General features: G+C 41.9%; 2 protein-coding genes across 11 annotated transcripts in view; one reads left to right on the top strand and one right to left on the bottom strand.

The window, feature by feature from the left end:
- The first annotated feature begins 53 nt into the window (after nucleotides 1-53).
- UQCC5 (ubiquinol-cytochrome c reductase complex assembly factor 5) lies at nucleotides 54-1,612 on the top strand. Its single transcript, XM_084530811.1, has 3 exons — nucleotides 54-128; nucleotides 245-397; nucleotides 1,245-1,612. The coding sequence occupies exons 2-3, from the start codon at nucleotides 247-249 to the stop codon at nucleotides 1,310-1,312; spliced, it is 219 nt and encodes a 72-aa protein (XP_084386937.1). The 5' UTR covers nucleotides 54-128; nucleotides 245-246; the 3' UTR covers nucleotides 1,313-1,612.
- Nucleotides 1,613-5,348: 3,736 nt separating this feature from the next.
- Nucleotides 5,349-17,717, bottom strand: part of PBRM1 (polybromo 1) — a 62,601-nt gene continuing 50,232 nt past the window's right edge. For 6 of the 10 annotated variants that reach the window (XM_084530796.1, XM_084530797.1, XM_084530800.1 and 3 more), the window contains 4 exons: nucleotides 11,441-11,596; nucleotides 9,080-9,150; nucleotides 7,710-7,926; nucleotides 5,349-7,380 (listed from right to left, as the gene is read on the bottom strand). In XM_084530796.1, coding sequence (XP_084386922.1) covers nucleotides 7,208-7,380; nucleotides 7,710-7,926; nucleotides 9,080-9,150; nucleotides 11,441-11,596 — 617 coding nt within the window. In that variant the 3' untranslated portion in view covers nucleotides 5,349-7,207. Of the gene's footprint in view, nucleotides 7,381-7,709; nucleotides 7,927-9,079; nucleotides 9,151-11,440; nucleotides 11,597-15,489; nucleotides 15,649-17,717 lie in introns of all 10 variants that reach the window. The other 4 variants (XM_084530794.1, XM_084530799.1, XM_084530802.1 and 1 more) reach the window with 2 other exon arrangements.

Below are 17,717 nucleotides of genomic sequence, written 5' to 3'. Positions count from 1 at the left end.
CGCCGCGCCGCGAGAGGGGGCGTGGCCTCGCCCGCCCCGCCCCGCCTCAGGCGCGGAGGAGCCCAGGAGCGCCCCGCCCTGCGCGTCACGTGGTACGGCCCGGCGGCTCGCAGGGCCCGCGCTTGGAGGTGAGCGGGTGGGAGGGGGCGCGAGGCGCCGGCCGCGCTGATTGGCTGCGGGCCGGGGCCGGGGGCTTCATGGCCGCCCCCCTCCCCTCCCGCCCATTCCTGTCATGTCCCCGCAGCCATGTTGGTGAGCGGCCGCCTGAGGCGCCTCCTGCGGCGGGTGCCCGGCAGGCAGCGCTTCGGCGCCTACCGCTTCCTGCCCTTCTTCTTCCTCCTCGGGGGAGCCATGGAGTGGTTCATGATCCACGTCCGCGTCGGCAAGGAGACCTTCTGTGAGTGCTGCGTGCTCCGCCCGCGGGGGCGCCTCAGCCCCCGAGGGCTGTGAGGTGGGGGCAGGCGCCTCAGGGGCTGTAGGAGTTGAAACGGGGAGAGGAGCTCAGTGCAGCCCAAACTGCTCCCGAAGGCTCGGGTGTGCTCAGGTTTTCCCTCCTGACCCTTCTGAGGCACACCTGTGTCACAGTAAAGGCAGGTAGGAAACCAGAGCACATCGCTTGTGTGGCAGCTGCTACACGTCAGCCCAAGCCCCGGCCTTTTTTCTCTGAAAAAAATGCTGTGCCTAAACAATTTCATAATGCGGTAATAATGCTGCTCCGTAACCCATGCAACTTAACACCATACAAGAGCGGTAACCTTTCTATGTCAGTGAGTTTTTATTTGGCGATGGATATTTAGGGGTGATCAGTGTGGGGAAGGCAGGCAGAACAGCGAGGAAGATCATCAACACAAGTAGATACCTCTGTTTTTAGAAATAGCTACAATACTGAGGCCTCAGGCATTGGAATTTGTCCCTGTAGTTTAATTTCCTTTTAGCTTCAGCTAGTTTGGGCATTTGTGGTTTTAATTATCCTCATGAGAAAGTAGAAAAATGACTGTATTGCTCTGGAAACTTTGTTTTCCTATAAAAACATTTAATCAAGACTGAGGGGAAGAACTTTAGCCTGGATGGGAGGGAAATGAGCTATTTTTAAGTTGTAATAGGGATTCATGTTGTCTCCAGTTGCCTGTCAATGTCTGTAAGAGGAGATTGGATTGAAAAGTTTGAGGTGACAGGATTCATACATTTAATACCATCTTGCTCTTGGATAATGCTAATAAAATATTTTTTTTGTTTTGCCACAGATGATGTTTACCGCAGGAAACGATCTGAAAGACAGTACAAGGCAAGGATGGAGAAAAGTGAATTTTAGCTGGAAGGGTTCAAGGGGAACATCCTGACAGCTTCAGTCGTATCAAAGAAGCATTGCTGCCATGGTGCTGGTAGGGGCAAAATTTTCTCTCTGCAACATGAACTGAGCAAGTTTCTGAGGTATGCTCTCAGATGGTTTTGGCAGATTATTCTACATCTGCTTACCATGAGTGCTTTGTGTCTAAACTGAATACAGCAGAGAGAAGTTCATTGTGTTTAGACCTTTGCCACCTATTTAATGTTGTTTTTTTTTTTTTCAACACTTTTAAATAAACTAAACTGAATAAACAGTCTGGCTACAGCTTTTCTTTGCGTGATGAAATGCCGTTGTTGTGACAGCACCACCGGGAGAGAACTGAGTTACATATTGCATACATTCATTTTTAATTAGTTTGCTTTGTACTGATGGAAGCCTCTCTCATGTCTGATTTTTCTTTCCAATGTAGTGAAATTTTAAGTAGAGAAAATAAGACAGATGTAGAGCTCGGTGCTTACTTACTCTGCCCCCACTCTTTGGAAAGTCATGTGTGCATTTAGGCTCCGCTGGGTATTTGTGCACTACCTGGGGTGGTGACTAACAATGGAGAGAGGCAAGGGCTGAGGGGAAGAAAAATCTGCTGCTTTACCTGTTAGCAGGTACAGGTTTGGAGCAATGTGCAACAGCAACTATAGCACCTGACTTCTTGTTGCAGGAGGTGTGCCTCCCAAAGAAGGAGTGGAGAGCTAACAGCATTCTAGGGCTGCTTTTTCAGTTTTCTTTTATTTCCTATCACAGCAACACTAGACCTCATGAGTGTGGAGCATGTCAGTGACTAGGCATTAGTGGGACTCTGGTATGATAATTACATTTATTAACGCAATTGCTTTTATTTCTGATGATTTGTGTATATGCTGACAGGTCCCCAGGAGGCCAATTCTTAACATCAAAGCACCAGCCTAAAAACAAAACCCCCAAGGGAGCTCATATATTTAAACACATTCTCATGCTAACTCCTGGTAGCCTTTTTCCACGGGAGCAAGTTTTCAATTGACATAAGAGACAATGACTGTTTACATGATCTTACAGTAAATTACTCAACTTGCAAGTAGAAGGTACCCCCCAGCTTTGTGCTGTGCTTTCCAGGGACTTGACCTGGAGAACTAGTGCTGCCTGAGTTTTCACGCAAAAAAAAGAACTGGCAGAGAACTGGAGATGTGGTTATGCCCTCCATGCTCCGAGTGGACAGCAGAGGACACACATCTATTTGAGAAGTAATAACCTCACTTTTGGCTTTGGTTCTGAGGTGGAGCCCAAGTCCACACAGACGCACAAGATTGTTGTTACAGTCATCGATCATTCCACTGCCACAAATCCTGACAGTAGCACCACATACAGCAAAACGCTCACAGAAAACCACATTTTGAAAATTGTTGTGCTTTAGCTCCATCTGCCTGTGCTCTTAGAGCCTTTTGGAGCTCTCTCCTGCTGCTTCTTGGGTTTCCGTATCCTTGTTGTTTTAAGAAGCCTTGTGCCCTAGTTTCTTCTCAGCCCTCAGCCTGGTGTGAACGCTTCTCCCTGTGGCTTCCCATAGCACTCCTATAATAGCAGGAGTGTTTCACTGACCTCAGCGAATCAAGGCCTGTTTTTAATGTCAGAGCTCTTTCTTATTTCGTGGCACTGTTTCCCATTTGCAGCTGAGAGCACCAGGCACGTTTGGAACTTAGCTTAAGGTGCCTCCAGTTAAGCTTAAAAAGCAAGGCAGGACTGGCTGTCACTTACAAGGAGCTTGGTGTCAGGGAGTTTGGTGTCACTGATCTTTGCGACCACTGCGGGAGTAAAATCCTTCTCTGAGTTGGCATCACACCATTTCAGCCACGAGGCAACAGATCTGCGATGACAGGAGACGAAGCTCAACATTTAGAGCTCTGGAACTGCATTCCCGAGTCCACAATGCTTGCTAGCACCGATCCTCCTGCCCTCTCCAGTTTTGCCCATCTCTAACACTGGAAACGGAGTAGCTGGAGCACCCTGGTCCCAGCCCGTTCCTGTAGCAGGCAGATGCAGGGATTTAGGCTCAGTTTGAATCTACACTCACTCTTCAACCCTTCATAGCTCAGACCAGCACTGGAAACAGCGATGTTTCTGTTAGACGCTGCAGGAGCAGCCAGGAACACAGCTTTCAGTTTAAGTACTGCTGTGCCCCTGCCAGTTCTGGAGTTGAGCACGTCTCTTCAGTCCGCAGGGAGTTCACTTGGTGTCAGGTCAACATCTACAAACGGCAGCCTCGGGTGTTCCCTTCACAGCCGCCACAGAAAGATTCTGAGAACAAGCAAAGCGTTTGTGCTGCAGGCTCTCCAGATTATGCAAGTCCGGCCAAGTTAGATGTCAAGCATGGAAAAATTCAATGCGGTAAAGCAGCTGAAAGCAGTCACGTGCAAACAGACCCCGATACTTAGGCCTAAGCAATGCTGCCCACAGCCCCTGCACTAGAGAAGGGACAGGCTCACGCTGACCGAGCGACCTGGGGGAAACCACGGAGCTGCTCATCAGCCCTCAGGCTGCCTGGGGGCTGAGGAGTCTCTTTCTCTGGAGATGTTCAAAACCCGCCTGGACGCGTTCCTGTGGGATCTGATCTGGGTGTCCCTGCTCTGCCAGAGGGATTGGACTGGGTGATCTTTCAAGGTCCCTTCTGATCCCTCACATTCTGTGACTTCCTGAGGAGGTTCCTTAAATCCTCATTGGGTGCTTGTGCTTGGCACAAAGCATGAGGATTATTGATAGTCCTCCCTAAATCATCGAATAGAAAATGAATTTGGGCACTCCCTGTGGAGGTGGTTACAGACCTCATGACCACCCATCCCTGATTTTTGTCCCAGGCTGCAGAGCACCCTGAGCTTACCCAGAGCCAAGCCCAACCACGCACTGGTGCTGCTGCATAACCCAGGGGGTTTCGCCTCCATTTGTTTTCACATTTCTCCTGCTGTCTCCTTTACTGGAAGTTAAGCTGTGGGGCTAGACTTCTGTACTGGATTGCTGGAGGAGTTTCTCCAAGGAATGCCAGACTGGGAATCTCTTCACCCAGGACCACCAGATCCTTGTGCACCGCAGTACCTGGGTTTCTGGCTTGGTTTGTTTGTGGGACAAGTCAAATTAGACTTGCTGGTAAATGCAGCAAGCAAAAAGAATACAAAGGTTATTGATCAGAATATTTCATGTGCCAATGAAGCAGGTCCCGGTTCTTGATGTAAGAAGTACTCGAGCATTTTGAAATATTGCTCCAATTTAGTGCCCTTGCTGCCAATAGAGGGCTACCTGTATCTACAGACGATCTTCAGCATCTCAATTTGAGCAAATACAATGTGAGCAATGATTAGAATTCATCTTGGTGCAACTGCACCATCAGGTTTTAGAAGGGTTGAAGTTCTGTAAACCTCGTAGCCTGCATGAGAGGCTGTGTTTGTGCCCTGAGTCCAAGACATTAATGCGTGTTAATTAAATGTAACGGTATCTGTTCTGGTTGCTTAAATAGCTCTTTGTGAATCATATGTCAGAGGCACCTCAAGATATATGAGTTCACTATCACTTAATTTTTCTTGCTGTTGGTGTTATTAGAGAAGATTTCCATCTTGTTTTGTAATTTTACTGGGTAAAAGATGCTTTTTCCACATTATTTTTTAAATTTCCTTCATTATCCAGCTACATGAAAGACAGTCCTGAGCCAGGTTAGCTTCCAGCATGAAAATAAGTCCTGCTGTTTATTTTCAAAGCAACTACAGTGGAGGCAACTGGAACTGACTGAATCTTACCACCTCTACTCAGCTGGTTCCCAGTCCACCATGTATTTTTTCAAAGCTTACTACAGTTCGTTCATCCTTCTTCTGGCTTTTTTTTCCCTCCAACTTCACTGTTCTTGTCACCTACCAGACATGCCTTGCAACACACAGGACAATATAAAAACGATTCTTTACCCACATACACCCGTGCACATACCAAGGACTCCATAAGATCTGGATCAGCAACTGCCAGAATTACTTGAAATAAAATCCTAACAAAAGTCTTGATGGGACACTCAAACCTGTTTAATCCAAAACACTTTGCAAACTATTTTTATTCAAATTAAAAAGACTCAGGTAAACAAAGTGATGGTACATACATGTTACACACCTGGTTATCAGCTTAACCTTCAGGAGTACAAGGTCTAATGAAAAGCCAAGCATGGATTAACCAGGTCTGAAAACATACGCTGAAAAAAAAAAGTCACCAACATCAACTTTTTTTTTTTTTTTTTTTTTTTTTTTTTTTTACAGAAACAGTAAATTTTCTCATGGAAGGGGACTGAGGAAGAGAACAAATAATTATTAGTTACCTTCAACTGGTTTATGAAAATACCGGTCCTAGATTAATCTATTTTCCACTCTCTCAGAAGAAAAAAAGAAAAAAGTTATTCTTTTGGACTGAGTTGCAGTAACCATGCTCCTGCCAACAAATTCTTTCAAATTAGTATCACCTTACCTTCCCACTTACTTAATGCAACCCAAGATTATTCTTTTTCTACAATCAAGTACGTGAAAGCATTTACTTGTAAGCAAATAGCTTTGCAGTCCAAAAGGTTGGTTAGTTACAAGGACAGTTAAGTCTTTAGCAGAAGGCAGTCACAACCCTGAAATTTGGCAAGAGGAGTCTATACACACCTTACTTTGCTAAAAAACTAACCCAAAAACCTTCCGAAGGCTGCAATGCAGGTAATCCGTTTCTCTGATGTACTAGGTATGGTGAAGTTATGCATACAGCACTATTATAAAATTACATTTGTGTGTCCAATTTCAAATTTTGCATTGCAAAACTTTCATTAACGTGAATCAATACACACAGAAAAACGTCTCATAATGCCCAATTGTTAACAGAATGTGTGTGAATTTAAAAGTTACTCCACTAACAAAAGAACTCAGCCTCTCCTCGAACTTACCTTCCAAGTCCTGAACTGGTTCAAAGTTCTGGCCTCTCGCCTGCAGACTGAATTGCAGGGGGAAGCAGCTTTGCCTCCTCTGCTCAGCCTTAGGGCATCACAGAACCCCCAGAACAGGTCATGGCAGATGAGTTTCACCTCCCACGGGCATGCCCAGCATAGGTATGCTGTTACCGATTTAGGATCACAATGGCCTTGGCTACACAATTAAGTAACTGGACAAGATTGGACAACACTAGCAGTCAAGACAGCCTTGCTCTGTCCGCACTAGCACTTCCACGATCGCTGTGGCCCACTCAGCTGCCTCGATACTGACTTGAAATGTGATTTTGCTCTAGCATCAATGCACGCCTTACCTTTAGCTTCTTTCAAAGAGATCTTCCCTGTTCACATCCAAGTGAGATTTCTGCCAGAAGCGGCTAGCACACACAAGCACAGGTACACACATTCCTCTAGGATGTAAACTATGACTAACTTCACATTCCATTGTACCAATCTGTAAATACTTTGTTTTCTATTTTTCTTCTTTTATATAAAAACAATGGCATCAGATTCTCACCAATAAAGTATAAGAAAGATGAATCCTTGACTACAGTTAACCAATTATGAAACCGCCTTTCAAACAAAGGAAACATATGCAAAAATCCGTGTATTTGATCAACTTAATATAACAAACACAACTTAATATAACAAAATTAATCAATATATCAATATTGATATGTTGATATATCAATATTGATATAATTATCAATATAACAAAATTAATCAACTTAATATAACAAAAAGTGAAATATGCTTATTAAAAGTGTCCTTATATAAAAATGGTCTTGCAATGTACAGTAAAATGCAATACAAATTATTGTTGGTTATCTCTCCCCACCCAGTAACTAAAACAGCTATTGTTCCACAAAACTCCTTATATGCCGGTATCAAAGAAAGCAAGAATGCAATTAAACATTTTCTATATTGTATGCCTGACGGATATTGAGGGTGTCTCGTAGCATCAGGTCTCGAAGACGCCATAACGCATCGGCCATGGTGGTGTGAGCCCCTTTACTTTTCAACCAGTGTGACGGGAGACGGCTCTCTTGTTCTTTTGATAAGTGGATATCTCGCCGTCGTGCTGAAAGGTTAAGAAACAGCCCAATTATCTACTGACTTTGATAAATTTGATATTCACCACAATTTTTCAGGAAAGAAGGAGAATGTAACTCCACAGTATTTCTTTTACCCCCAGTATTTGAACCCATACAACTGGTAATTAGATTTATACAGCATCAGTGGAATTAGCCTACTAATAACATATAGTTACAGTCTGTCAGTTTAACAATTACTTGCATGTGTACATTTTATTAAGCTAGCAGCAGAGTAATTTAGCATTTTCCATAAAAGCCAAACCGTTACCAAAGTGTTTCTGACACACAGTGGGATGTTTCCATACAAAAGCCTTACCTGCAAGGGTCTGGTCCCACTTGCTGATGCTATTTGATTCAGCACTAAGCCCCTCGATGTATTTCAGATAGGCTTCAGAATGAAGAAGCCTCTGTGTCTTTGGTGGAGGGGAGACAAACATGGGAGTTGAGGGCTGCTGCATGACCGGCTGACTTGCTGGGCTCTGGCCCGGATACGGAGGGGGTGCCTGCTGTCCTGGCGGGCCAAGGATTCCTATCTGCAACAACAAAGCAACGGAGAGATAGTTTTGGTTATAACTGAAGGCACAAAGAAAATTTCACTGGAAGACAACCCACTTTGGCCACGGTTACCTGGGGCGGTGACTGAGATGCACAGATAAAGGATGTATGAGCAGACCATATTTAACAGCAAACATGCCTCATTACTTCCACCAATTCTCTATCATATTACCCTTAACTGCTATTTTTCTTCCTTTTTATTTCATGTTCTCTCACACTTGACCACAAAACTGTGATGTGCAAGGTGTAGGGTTTTTATCTTGCTTTAGGTACCTCTACAACATCTAATACAAATCCACCCTGATCCCTGGAAGATAAGGATGCTACCACCAAAAAAAAAACAACAACACAAACTAATTGCAGTCAGGCTAACATCACAGTCACACAGAAATCCCTGACACAGAGAAGAACCCCAACTGCTGTGATTAACCAGCAGTTCTCAGAACTCTTAACAGAGACGAGCTATGGTCTGGAATAACTCAGTGTCATGGCACACATACTGTACTCAACTTCTGAGTTTCTTTATACCCCTTGGTCAAAATCACGTTTCTTTTTATAATGCAAATGTTTACTCAATACAATTTCAAGTGTGCTAAACATTTCATCTGTATTCATCTGTACCACATTGAGAAGGAACATCTGATCATCACTGATATCAAACCCCCAGGTTCTGAACTGCCAACAAGCATCTGCTTTGTTGGTTTGTGAAATCTGGGAGCAAGCAAAACAGCTTTTACCCACTTAGCTGAGAAACAGCTGAGAAAGTGCAAAAGCAGCCCCGCTGCATCAACAAAGCATGCAAAACTGAAATTATCATCAGTTTAACAGTGTGTTAAAATTACTTGTATTAGTTTAGAAGAAAAACAGAAAGAAAAACACGGGGTTGCTTATACTGCAGGGCTTATCCCACTAGGCAGAACCTAATTAGTATAATAAAAAATCAACCAAGAAATACAAACATATATTCTGAGTGTAAGATATTAACTGGTTCTAAATACGTCAGTGTACGTTTGGAATTTATGTTCTCCCTGGGAAAGGCTATGTGCATTCATTACATGTCTTAACTGAGATCCCATTTAAATGCTAAATTCAAAGCCTTAGAGCTTCATAAATAATGCGAAAATGACTCACCTGCTGTCCAAACGGACTTGCTCCGGGTGCTGGAGTGCCTACCATGGGGGACACATTTTGGCCTATAACACCTATATTCCAAAATATAAAACAATCAGTCTTATTTCAGAGCAGTGAGAAATACCTATTTGGTCTTCTATAATCAAATGTATATTTGGATATCATTGCTTAAAGCTATTTTAAAAACATTTAAATATCCCACTCTCCCCCAATTAAAAAAAAAAAAAAAAAAACTTTAGAAATTTCTGAATGAAGAAAAAAAAAAAAGAAACAACAACTACCCAACATTAGTATGTGGCCCCTTGAATTCATTTAACTAAAGAAATGCAAAATTAGTTTTTTTTTCCATGTTACTTAGTGATTGCCCAACTACATCCTTTAGTTTATAATGTGCACCTTTGGCTGAACAGAAACTTCCTGGAATCCTTAAAAACAAGCAAACAAAAAAGAACAATAAAAAAGGAAAAGCAGTTTTCCTTTAGTAAATTTCCTTGTGTTCAATTTTATAAAACACATTCATAGTAGGAAGAAAGCCAAGACATTGCAAAAATTCTGTAATATCTCACTAACATAAAACACCACTTGCAGGTTAAGCTTAAATAGTCCTATATATATGAAACAACATTTGGAGGAAAAAAAAATCCTGTTAGTTTTGATTTTTTCCTAACTATGTGAAGGGGCACAGAATATAGCAGATACCACCCACATACAAATCTGAATGAGTCATGCATGCAGTTCCTGCTATTTTCTATACAGATGCTTTGGTCAAAAAAAAAAATTAAAAAAAGAAAAAAGAAAAACCCCAAAACAAAAACTACAACCAAACAAAAATAAATCAAACAACAACAATAAAAAAGGGAAAAAAAAAAAAAGAAAAACAGTTAGGTATGTTGCTGCTTTTCTTTCTCTTCATGCCATTTTACGGTCATTCATTTGAAAAGCTGCACAATAATTATGGTCTTCACAAGGGTTTAATTTGCATGCGGATTTCCGTACCAGTGATCAGAAGATGTGTCACTGCGTTTGGCACACTAAAGCATGTAACTAATCAGTTTTCCGTTTGATTACAGCCTCCATTTTAAATGCATCTGTACTAACAGCAGGTCAGAAGTTGGGAAAAACACTGATGAGGCAAGTTGTGGGACACAGCACAGATTTTTTTCGGTACAAAGCAGACAGGTTTGGAGGAGGGCACCCTCCCCTTCCCAGTGTTAGGGCTTCATTGACCCTTAGCTCACCCAGCCCGATTTAGCACCACTTCATGTGTGGTCCTCCACTCCTGGGCATTATTTCGTGTTTTTTTTTTTTGTTTTTTTTTTTTGTTTTTTTTCTCCTTAGTCAAGTTCTCTTAGTTTAGTACTTCGTACACACAGCCCGTTTCTCCAGTCGGAAACATTCTTCAAAGAAATGCATTGTCCTGGGTTCACCTCCCAGACATTTGTATGCTGCTGTTGTGTGCTTCAATGTCACTGTCCTGCTGAGTCGGAGGCAAGCTCATGCTGCTGTTTTCCTACTCCCTCTACATGACATTATGGTGAATCTTACACATCAGCAATGATGCAAACTGCACGCCTAACACTGATGGATTTAAAAAAAACAAAAAAGGCAAGCAAGCAAACAACAACAAATCACCACAACAATTTACATAAAGTCCCAACAGAGCTTCTGATAAACACAGTTGCAAATGGGGTAGGAGAGAGAAATGAAAATGCTTTTGTCCACAGCTTGTTCAAACAGCTGAACATAGCGGATGTGTGTCTTTTAAACAGCCACGTGTTAGCAGGGGTAAAAACTGAAAAAAATCCACAGAAAACAGGATGAGAGGGCAGGTGAACATTTCTCCCCCCTACACTGAAAAAGAGTTCAGTAAGGAATGAGAGCAATAAATTTCATTTCAAATTTCATTTGAAAGTTATTGATTTCACTTGAATAATGGAGGGAGTGGAAGGATGCCGTTCAAATGGAATAAGGACATGAACTGGCTGATTTCAATCTTTCAGACTTCTGATAAGCTCGTGCAGTTGTCTCTTTTTGTTGGTGGTGTTGGTGTTTTTGTTGTTGTTGTTGTAGGTTTTTTTTTTTAACTGGAGCAGAACCACTGCTGGAGCAGCATCACATTTCGCCAGTAACCTTTTTGCTGCTTGCTTACTGGACGTGTGCTGTGCCAACGTAAATGCTCTGCATGCACCCCATACACTCAGCAGTACGCTGTGCACGCTGCGGCTACAAACCTGCCACGTTCAGACACAATCAAACAATTACGCTATGACCAAAACAAGCTGCAGGTAATTTCTGTAACAACTGGTTAAACGGCAAGTACATGAAAATGAAACAAGGAGCGAATGAGGATGACATTCTTACCGGGTGGTGGGATGCCTGGGATGCCTGGCATACCTGGCGGAAGTTGGTGGGGTGGGGGCACCCCTGGGTGAAGTGGCTGCATGCTGCCCATGCTAACAATGCCATCAACTGGGCCCTGCAAAGGTGGCAGCACCGGTGGATAGCCACTTATCATGCCTTGAAGGACACAACAAATTTCAAACATGCATCAATAACATGCAATATGATCTACACAGTAAGACATGCACTATCCACAACAAAAAAAAAAGCACCTTTAGTACAGCAAGACGATACTACAATTAGTATCTTGCAAAAATGAACAAAAATAAAAACAAAGTTATAAATATGAAATGCTACACTTTTGATGAATTAGTATTTAGCGTATCTGTATGTTTCTCATGGGGCAGTAAATGCTGAATACTGAGACGTGTTAACACAAGGAGTAAATTCAGCCGCAATTAAATGTTACTAACGCAAGCAATTTTAACACAGCTTAAAGCTCTGCCATCTGCATACAGATTACGAACACAATGCTAACTACGCAAGCTTCACCAGCAGCCCTACTTTGTGGGCTACCCTGGAGACCAAACTTGACTGGAAAAAGTAAACATCTATACATCTTTACGCAGTGCATATGCAAAATTAACTTGTAGAAGACCTAGAACATTCACATACTTAAAACTAAAGGTAGTGGCATGTATGGTTTTTATTAAGCCATCTTCAGTATGAATTTAAGAAATAACTAAAACTTTAAACCTGACAGCACTCGATATGCTTGCTGGGCTGCAGTGACTTAACGTTCTCCACATCTGACTGCAGTAAAAGGGTCTACAAGGAGCACATATGGTCGCTCACTGAATTTAATTCTCAACGTTTACAAAGTGTCTTAATAGGGAAAACAAAGATGCAACCAAGATGATACTGTGATGCTCAAAATCTTAGTTTTCTGCACATGGCAGAAGAGGACAGTTTGTTTTGGCTTGGACTCACATATGTTGCTGTCTGTTAAGCAAACTTACGCAAAGTATCTGCACGGTAGTATGCCCTAGAACTAAACCTGCTTGTTTTCTTGCTTATTTTCTATGCTTTTAGTGACTGTGTTGTCAGAGAACCAAGGAAGGGTGTTGGAAAGACAATGGAAAGATGACAGGGGACAGAAGCAGGTTGTGAGATAAAAGGTAAGTTTAGAAATGTAAAATTCTGGGGTTTCTGTAACCTTTTCCAATAAAACACTTACTGAATCTTTGCCACACTCTGAGTAACTCATAAAAGAAACTTTCAGAACTGAGATTTCTGAATTAAAACTGGCCAGAAACTCAATGTCAGCTCTGCCTGAACATTTTCTCATCAAAGCTGTTGTGAGCTCAGGATCGAAACACCTTAAGCAGCTCCAACACACAAGCTGAATTTGTCACCTGCTCTGGAGAGTTGCAAAGGTGAGGAACCTGAAATTCCAAAGGTGAGGAAATTGAAATTCCAAAGCTTTACATTGAACAAAGAACTGAACTTCGTAGAAGTTTTCGTTTTCTTCTGAATATGCGGGACACCTAGATCAGCACTTACTAAGTAGCTCTTTGGTACCTATTTCAAATATCTAGAAATTATCTGTACCTCTATATCAACACAATGAAATCTGTGTTCCTAATGGGAGAAGTAAAAGAGGAAAACAACAGAACTATCCCTAGAATAACAGGCTTTCGCTGTAGCTACTGCCTGGTACTTCCACTGCACTCCAAGCAGCAACTACATCTTCAGTTCACTTACAAACAATTCTGAAGCTTTTGAAGAAAAAACAAACAAACAAACAAACAAACAAAAAAAAACACCATAAAGCAAAAACAAACCTCGAAGAAAACAAGCCCACCCTTGTCAATCACAAAAGCTCATTTCTATATTTCCAAACAAAATACGTAACAGATGACTAGAATAACAACACTGGGGACAGGTGTCCATGAGAATCAGTTCTTGTAGCTCATCACAAGCTTTTAAGTGCACCTGCTTTCATACCCCATACATGACTTACCATTTTGATTTTAAATTAGTAAACTTGGGCAAACTATTTTCAGCTCCCACAGCTGTGATTTATTCCTTCAACATACTCTGTCTCCCCCCTCCACTTTTTTTTTTTTTTTTTTACTACAATGATATAAGTTTAAATAAGCTTTTGTAACACCTGAATTTAAAAGCAACTAGAGCACTGTGCACTAAGTGAAAATATATCTCAAAAGGATATCCAGTTTTCTTGTACCTGTGGGTCATAAACAAGTGATGAAGAAGTTCTCTGAAACAGAGAAAAGCAACTGAATGCTTTCAATGACTTAAAGATGGAGGAGGATGTAAAAGAAGTCTCAACAGAGTAAGGTACTTCCAAGTAAGACGTGGAAACCAAAAGAAGGAAGACTGCATTGTTCAAAATGGGAAAAAAAAAAACAGCAAGAGTTGCTAAAGAACCACTTGATCATCCACTTAATGAAGCATTTCACAATGACAGAGTAAAGAGACCTAACAGGGTGAGCTATAAGATGATGGTCTTGAACAGAGGTATGCTTTTGAGGAGGCTGCCACAGGAAGGAAGGTAATACGTGTGGTTTGCAGAAAGCCCAGCTGCTGGAAAGCTTTTAAGAAAGTGTTAATAAAAGTACTACTGCCTATCAATACCTACCCCCCAAAAAAAAAAAAAGGAAAAGCGACACAATACCAAAAAACAAGAACCAAATCAAGAAAAAACAACCAACAACCACAAGGTGATGACATTACTATGCATTCTGGATTGAAGTAGATTATTCACAAAGAAGACTAGTGCTGGAGATATTTTTTTTGGAAATATACGCACAGAGATGTGCACACACACACCAACTGCAAACAGTTCAGAAAAATCATCACTGCAAGACAAAAAATATCTACAAGGTGTTCAAGGAACAAAGTTTAAAAAATAAACAAAGGAACGACTAAAAGAAATACGCAATTCAGTGTAAACAAATGCTTTGTAATCTGGAGACCATGAACTAAACAAGGAATGTGCCTTCTGTCTAAACATCCATGCAACCTATTTTCTGAAAAAATGTTTTAGAGACCATAATGAAAAACATTTCAGGCTGGCAGCTGTAAGTATGGCCACAGCCGGCAAGACATAGAAAAAGAAAAATGACAAAAGAGTAAATGGAATAATTGGAATGCCATAAGGGAAATTTAAAACAAACAAAACAAAGTCAAAACTAAACAAAAAAATAAAAACACCAAACCTCCAAATACTCATTTTTACCTACTCAGCACTATTTTGACCTTGACTGAAGCTACCCAGCTATTGCTAACCAGAAATGGGGGAAGGAGAACAAACTATCAGATCAGACCTAATTTGTTCTCTCACAGATGTAAGGCTGATTTCCATAAAAGACTCTTCAGATCTGATCTGGAGATACTTCTGAGCACACTACCTATGAACTCAAGTCGGACTGTGACTGGCAATGACCACAGCACCCAGCAACAGGGACCACGTGGAAGAGTTCTCTAAACTGGTCTGAAAATCACCTGATAAAAGCAGTAACGTTGGGATTTTGTACTTGTATTTGCAATGGCACTAGAACCTCGAGTACAACACTTATACCCAACTACCAATTCTTGTGCTTGGATTTACAGCCTGGTTTGGATTTCTGTTTGCCTCTCACCTCCCTGACAATTAAAAAAAAACATCATTTGCCTCCTGCTTTACCACATCCACTGGTGCCGCATGCACTACAAGAGCATTCAGCTCCCTCCCCTCCTGCCGCAGCAGGGATAAACGTGACCTCGGCAAAGCAGAGCGAATAAACACGACTGCACACCAACAGAACAGGCCTACTGCCCGAGGAGGAGCCTTTCTCTGCGCTTTCAACAGGCTACTCACTAGTGGAGCACGTAACGTGGGACCGCCAGCCCACTGCTGAGGCTACGTATAGTCACCATGAAGAAAGACTGAAGAGCTTGAGCCTTTTCTTCCGCAAGAACAAAGTGACCCAAGAGAGTGTTCAGAGTTATGAAGGGGGGTTGATATAGTGGATGAGGAAAAAATGGTCATAGCTCCTACGTTTTACCTGCAACGGGTGTCAACTGCTGATTGAGCATCCCCATTGGTGTTGGTGGCGGCACCACCCCCATAAGAGCCCCGACAGGAGTGCCTGCCCGGGGGGAGGGATTCTGCTGCTGTGCTGCTCGCTCTCTCTCCTGCTGCTCAGCAACTTTAGCTGCCCGCTCTGTAAAAGTATTTTAGATTTTCAGTTCTGTTTTGTAACCCAGAATTTCAAAATATTATCTGTTCATTAAAAAGGACTAGTCAAACACTGGCATAGTTTAGTCAAATATAAAGTAGAACAGATGAATCTTTGTATACAGCATATGATTTGATTTCATGTGGCTGCAGCTAAGACTTTTAGAGAACCTTGCATGAAAAATAGTCCACAAAGTTTTATCTTTTTCTAAAAAAATAAAATAATAATAAAAAATAATCATAATAAAATAAAAATTTGAAAAGTCAAAGAACAAATTGGATAATAACACCAGTGTTACCAACATGAAGCAGCAGTCCAGCACTAGGCTCAGTCCGCACTAGGAGAACATGGCAAAACGTTCCCTCTTTGACACCACTGGCTCAGCTAAACCAGTCCCAGCCAAGGCCAGCAGCTCTCCCACAGACAGGAATTTTGAGCACCCTGTCTCTCATACATGCCCTAAAGCAAGATGCAAATAGCAGGCAGCAGTGCCAGTGGTGGCCCGTTTCTTCCTGGGCTCCCCACTTCTTTTCTTGTTGTTGCATTTTTGGGGTTAGTTTATCGTTTTTTATTACTGATGCAGCCGAAAAGCGGTGGCAAAGTTGGGAAGCACTTGCAAAGTTTTTCCCTAGTGTAGATAGGTCCTTAGTGTTTGGAACATAACAAGCAGCAGTTTGATGAAGCAAAAATATTTTTCTTTTGCCTCTTTCTGTTGTTTTCCCCATTTTGGTCCCCTCTGAGCTATTTTTTTTTTTTTTTTGCTGAAGATGTCTAACTCACATTGTGCTGCTCACTGGAGGTCATGTGTGTCCTTTGTACGATGAATCTGGTCATTATCTCAATCAAGTTTCTCACTGTGACTGCAAGAACAAAAGATCTACTGCAGGGGAATCTGACCAGAGGACAATTTTATATTAAGAGAAGGACAAAGGGTCATGGGAAGAAGAAAAAACAAACAAACAAACAAAAAACCCATCCCCACCCCCAAAAAGAAAACAAGCAAACAAAACAAACAAAAAAAGAACAAAAACAAGCAAACAAAAAAAGAAGGTATACCGAATGCCCACTGAAGATGCTTTTAGGGCATGCAAGTTGCTGATTTGTTCACTCTGAACATCGTCTCTTACTGACGCAATGAGGAACAACAAAGGATAAACGAATGCAGCATACATCTCCAGCAAATTTTAACAACAGTGAATGCAGGACTAGAAGTTTTCTTGCAGCTGGTGGAAGATGAAAACTGCCACTAAAACAGTAATCAAGGTCCTCTGTCAAACAAGGCTAAGAAGTTCATCAAGGAGATCGAGTTATGAATGCATCCTGCCAACGTTAGACACTTTTTCCAGTATATGACTGCAAACATATCACGCATTAGTCTTCTGTAGGACCCACTTGTGCAGCATCTAGCACAGCATCCACACACTGAAAGACCAGTTTTATTTCACAGGCATTTCCCTCCTTTTTGCTCCTGTCATTTCAGGAAGAGATGACGACACACAGAAACTCCTAAATTTACTACAGGCAACTCATCTGCACAAAATACATGAGACGTTTAAAGATAGATCTTGAAGTAGAAAAAGGAGATAATCATCTTAAGACCAGAGTAAGCGTTTAGGGAAAAGATGAAGTAGTTGTTCTGATTCTCACCTACTGCTGGCCAGTTAAAAAAAAAAAAAAAAAAGTCAGACAAAAGCCAAAAGCAAAAGTTCTGGAGGTACCCTGGTGAATGAGAGGTTACTGTTAAGCATTCAGTTTTATCAGACTTCAGACTTGAAGAAGGACCTGATGTAGGACAACACTTGAGCGTTACCTTGTCTGTCCACGCAGTGGCTGCCACTCATTCACTAACAGATGGAACAACACTGCCAGAGGGAATCGAAGGGGGTGTCTGAAAGCTCAGCCTCAAACACTCACCTTAATACTCATTGCACCTAACCCCAAATCATTTAAGCTAGGACTCGAGATCATTCAAAAGCCATTTCCAATACATCTCAAGAGACAGGAAAGAGATCGTGCTTTGAACAAAAAGCTTTATCTTAGGACAGGCCTTTGCC

The sequence above is a fragment of the Aythya ferina genome (genome assembly GCF_964211825.1).
Source record: "Aythya ferina genome assembly, chromosome: 10".
NCBI classification, from domain to species: Eukaryota; Metazoa; Chordata; class Aves; order Anseriformes; family Anatidae; genus Aythya; species Aythya ferina.
The sequence above is the reverse complement of the archived record's forward strand: the minus strand, read 5'-3'. Positions and strand labels throughout refer to the sequence as shown.

Excerpts from the sequence above, each read along its gene's own strand:
- UQCC5 (XM_084530811.1), top strand. The coding sequence starts at position 247 with ATGTTGGTGAGCGGCCGCCTGAGGCGCCTCCTGCGGCGGGTGCCCGGC. Across the intron at positions 398-1,244 it reads CGTCGGCAAGGAGACCTTCT|ATGATGTTTACCGCAGGAAA; the intron begins GTGAGTGCTGCG and ends GTTTTGCCACAG.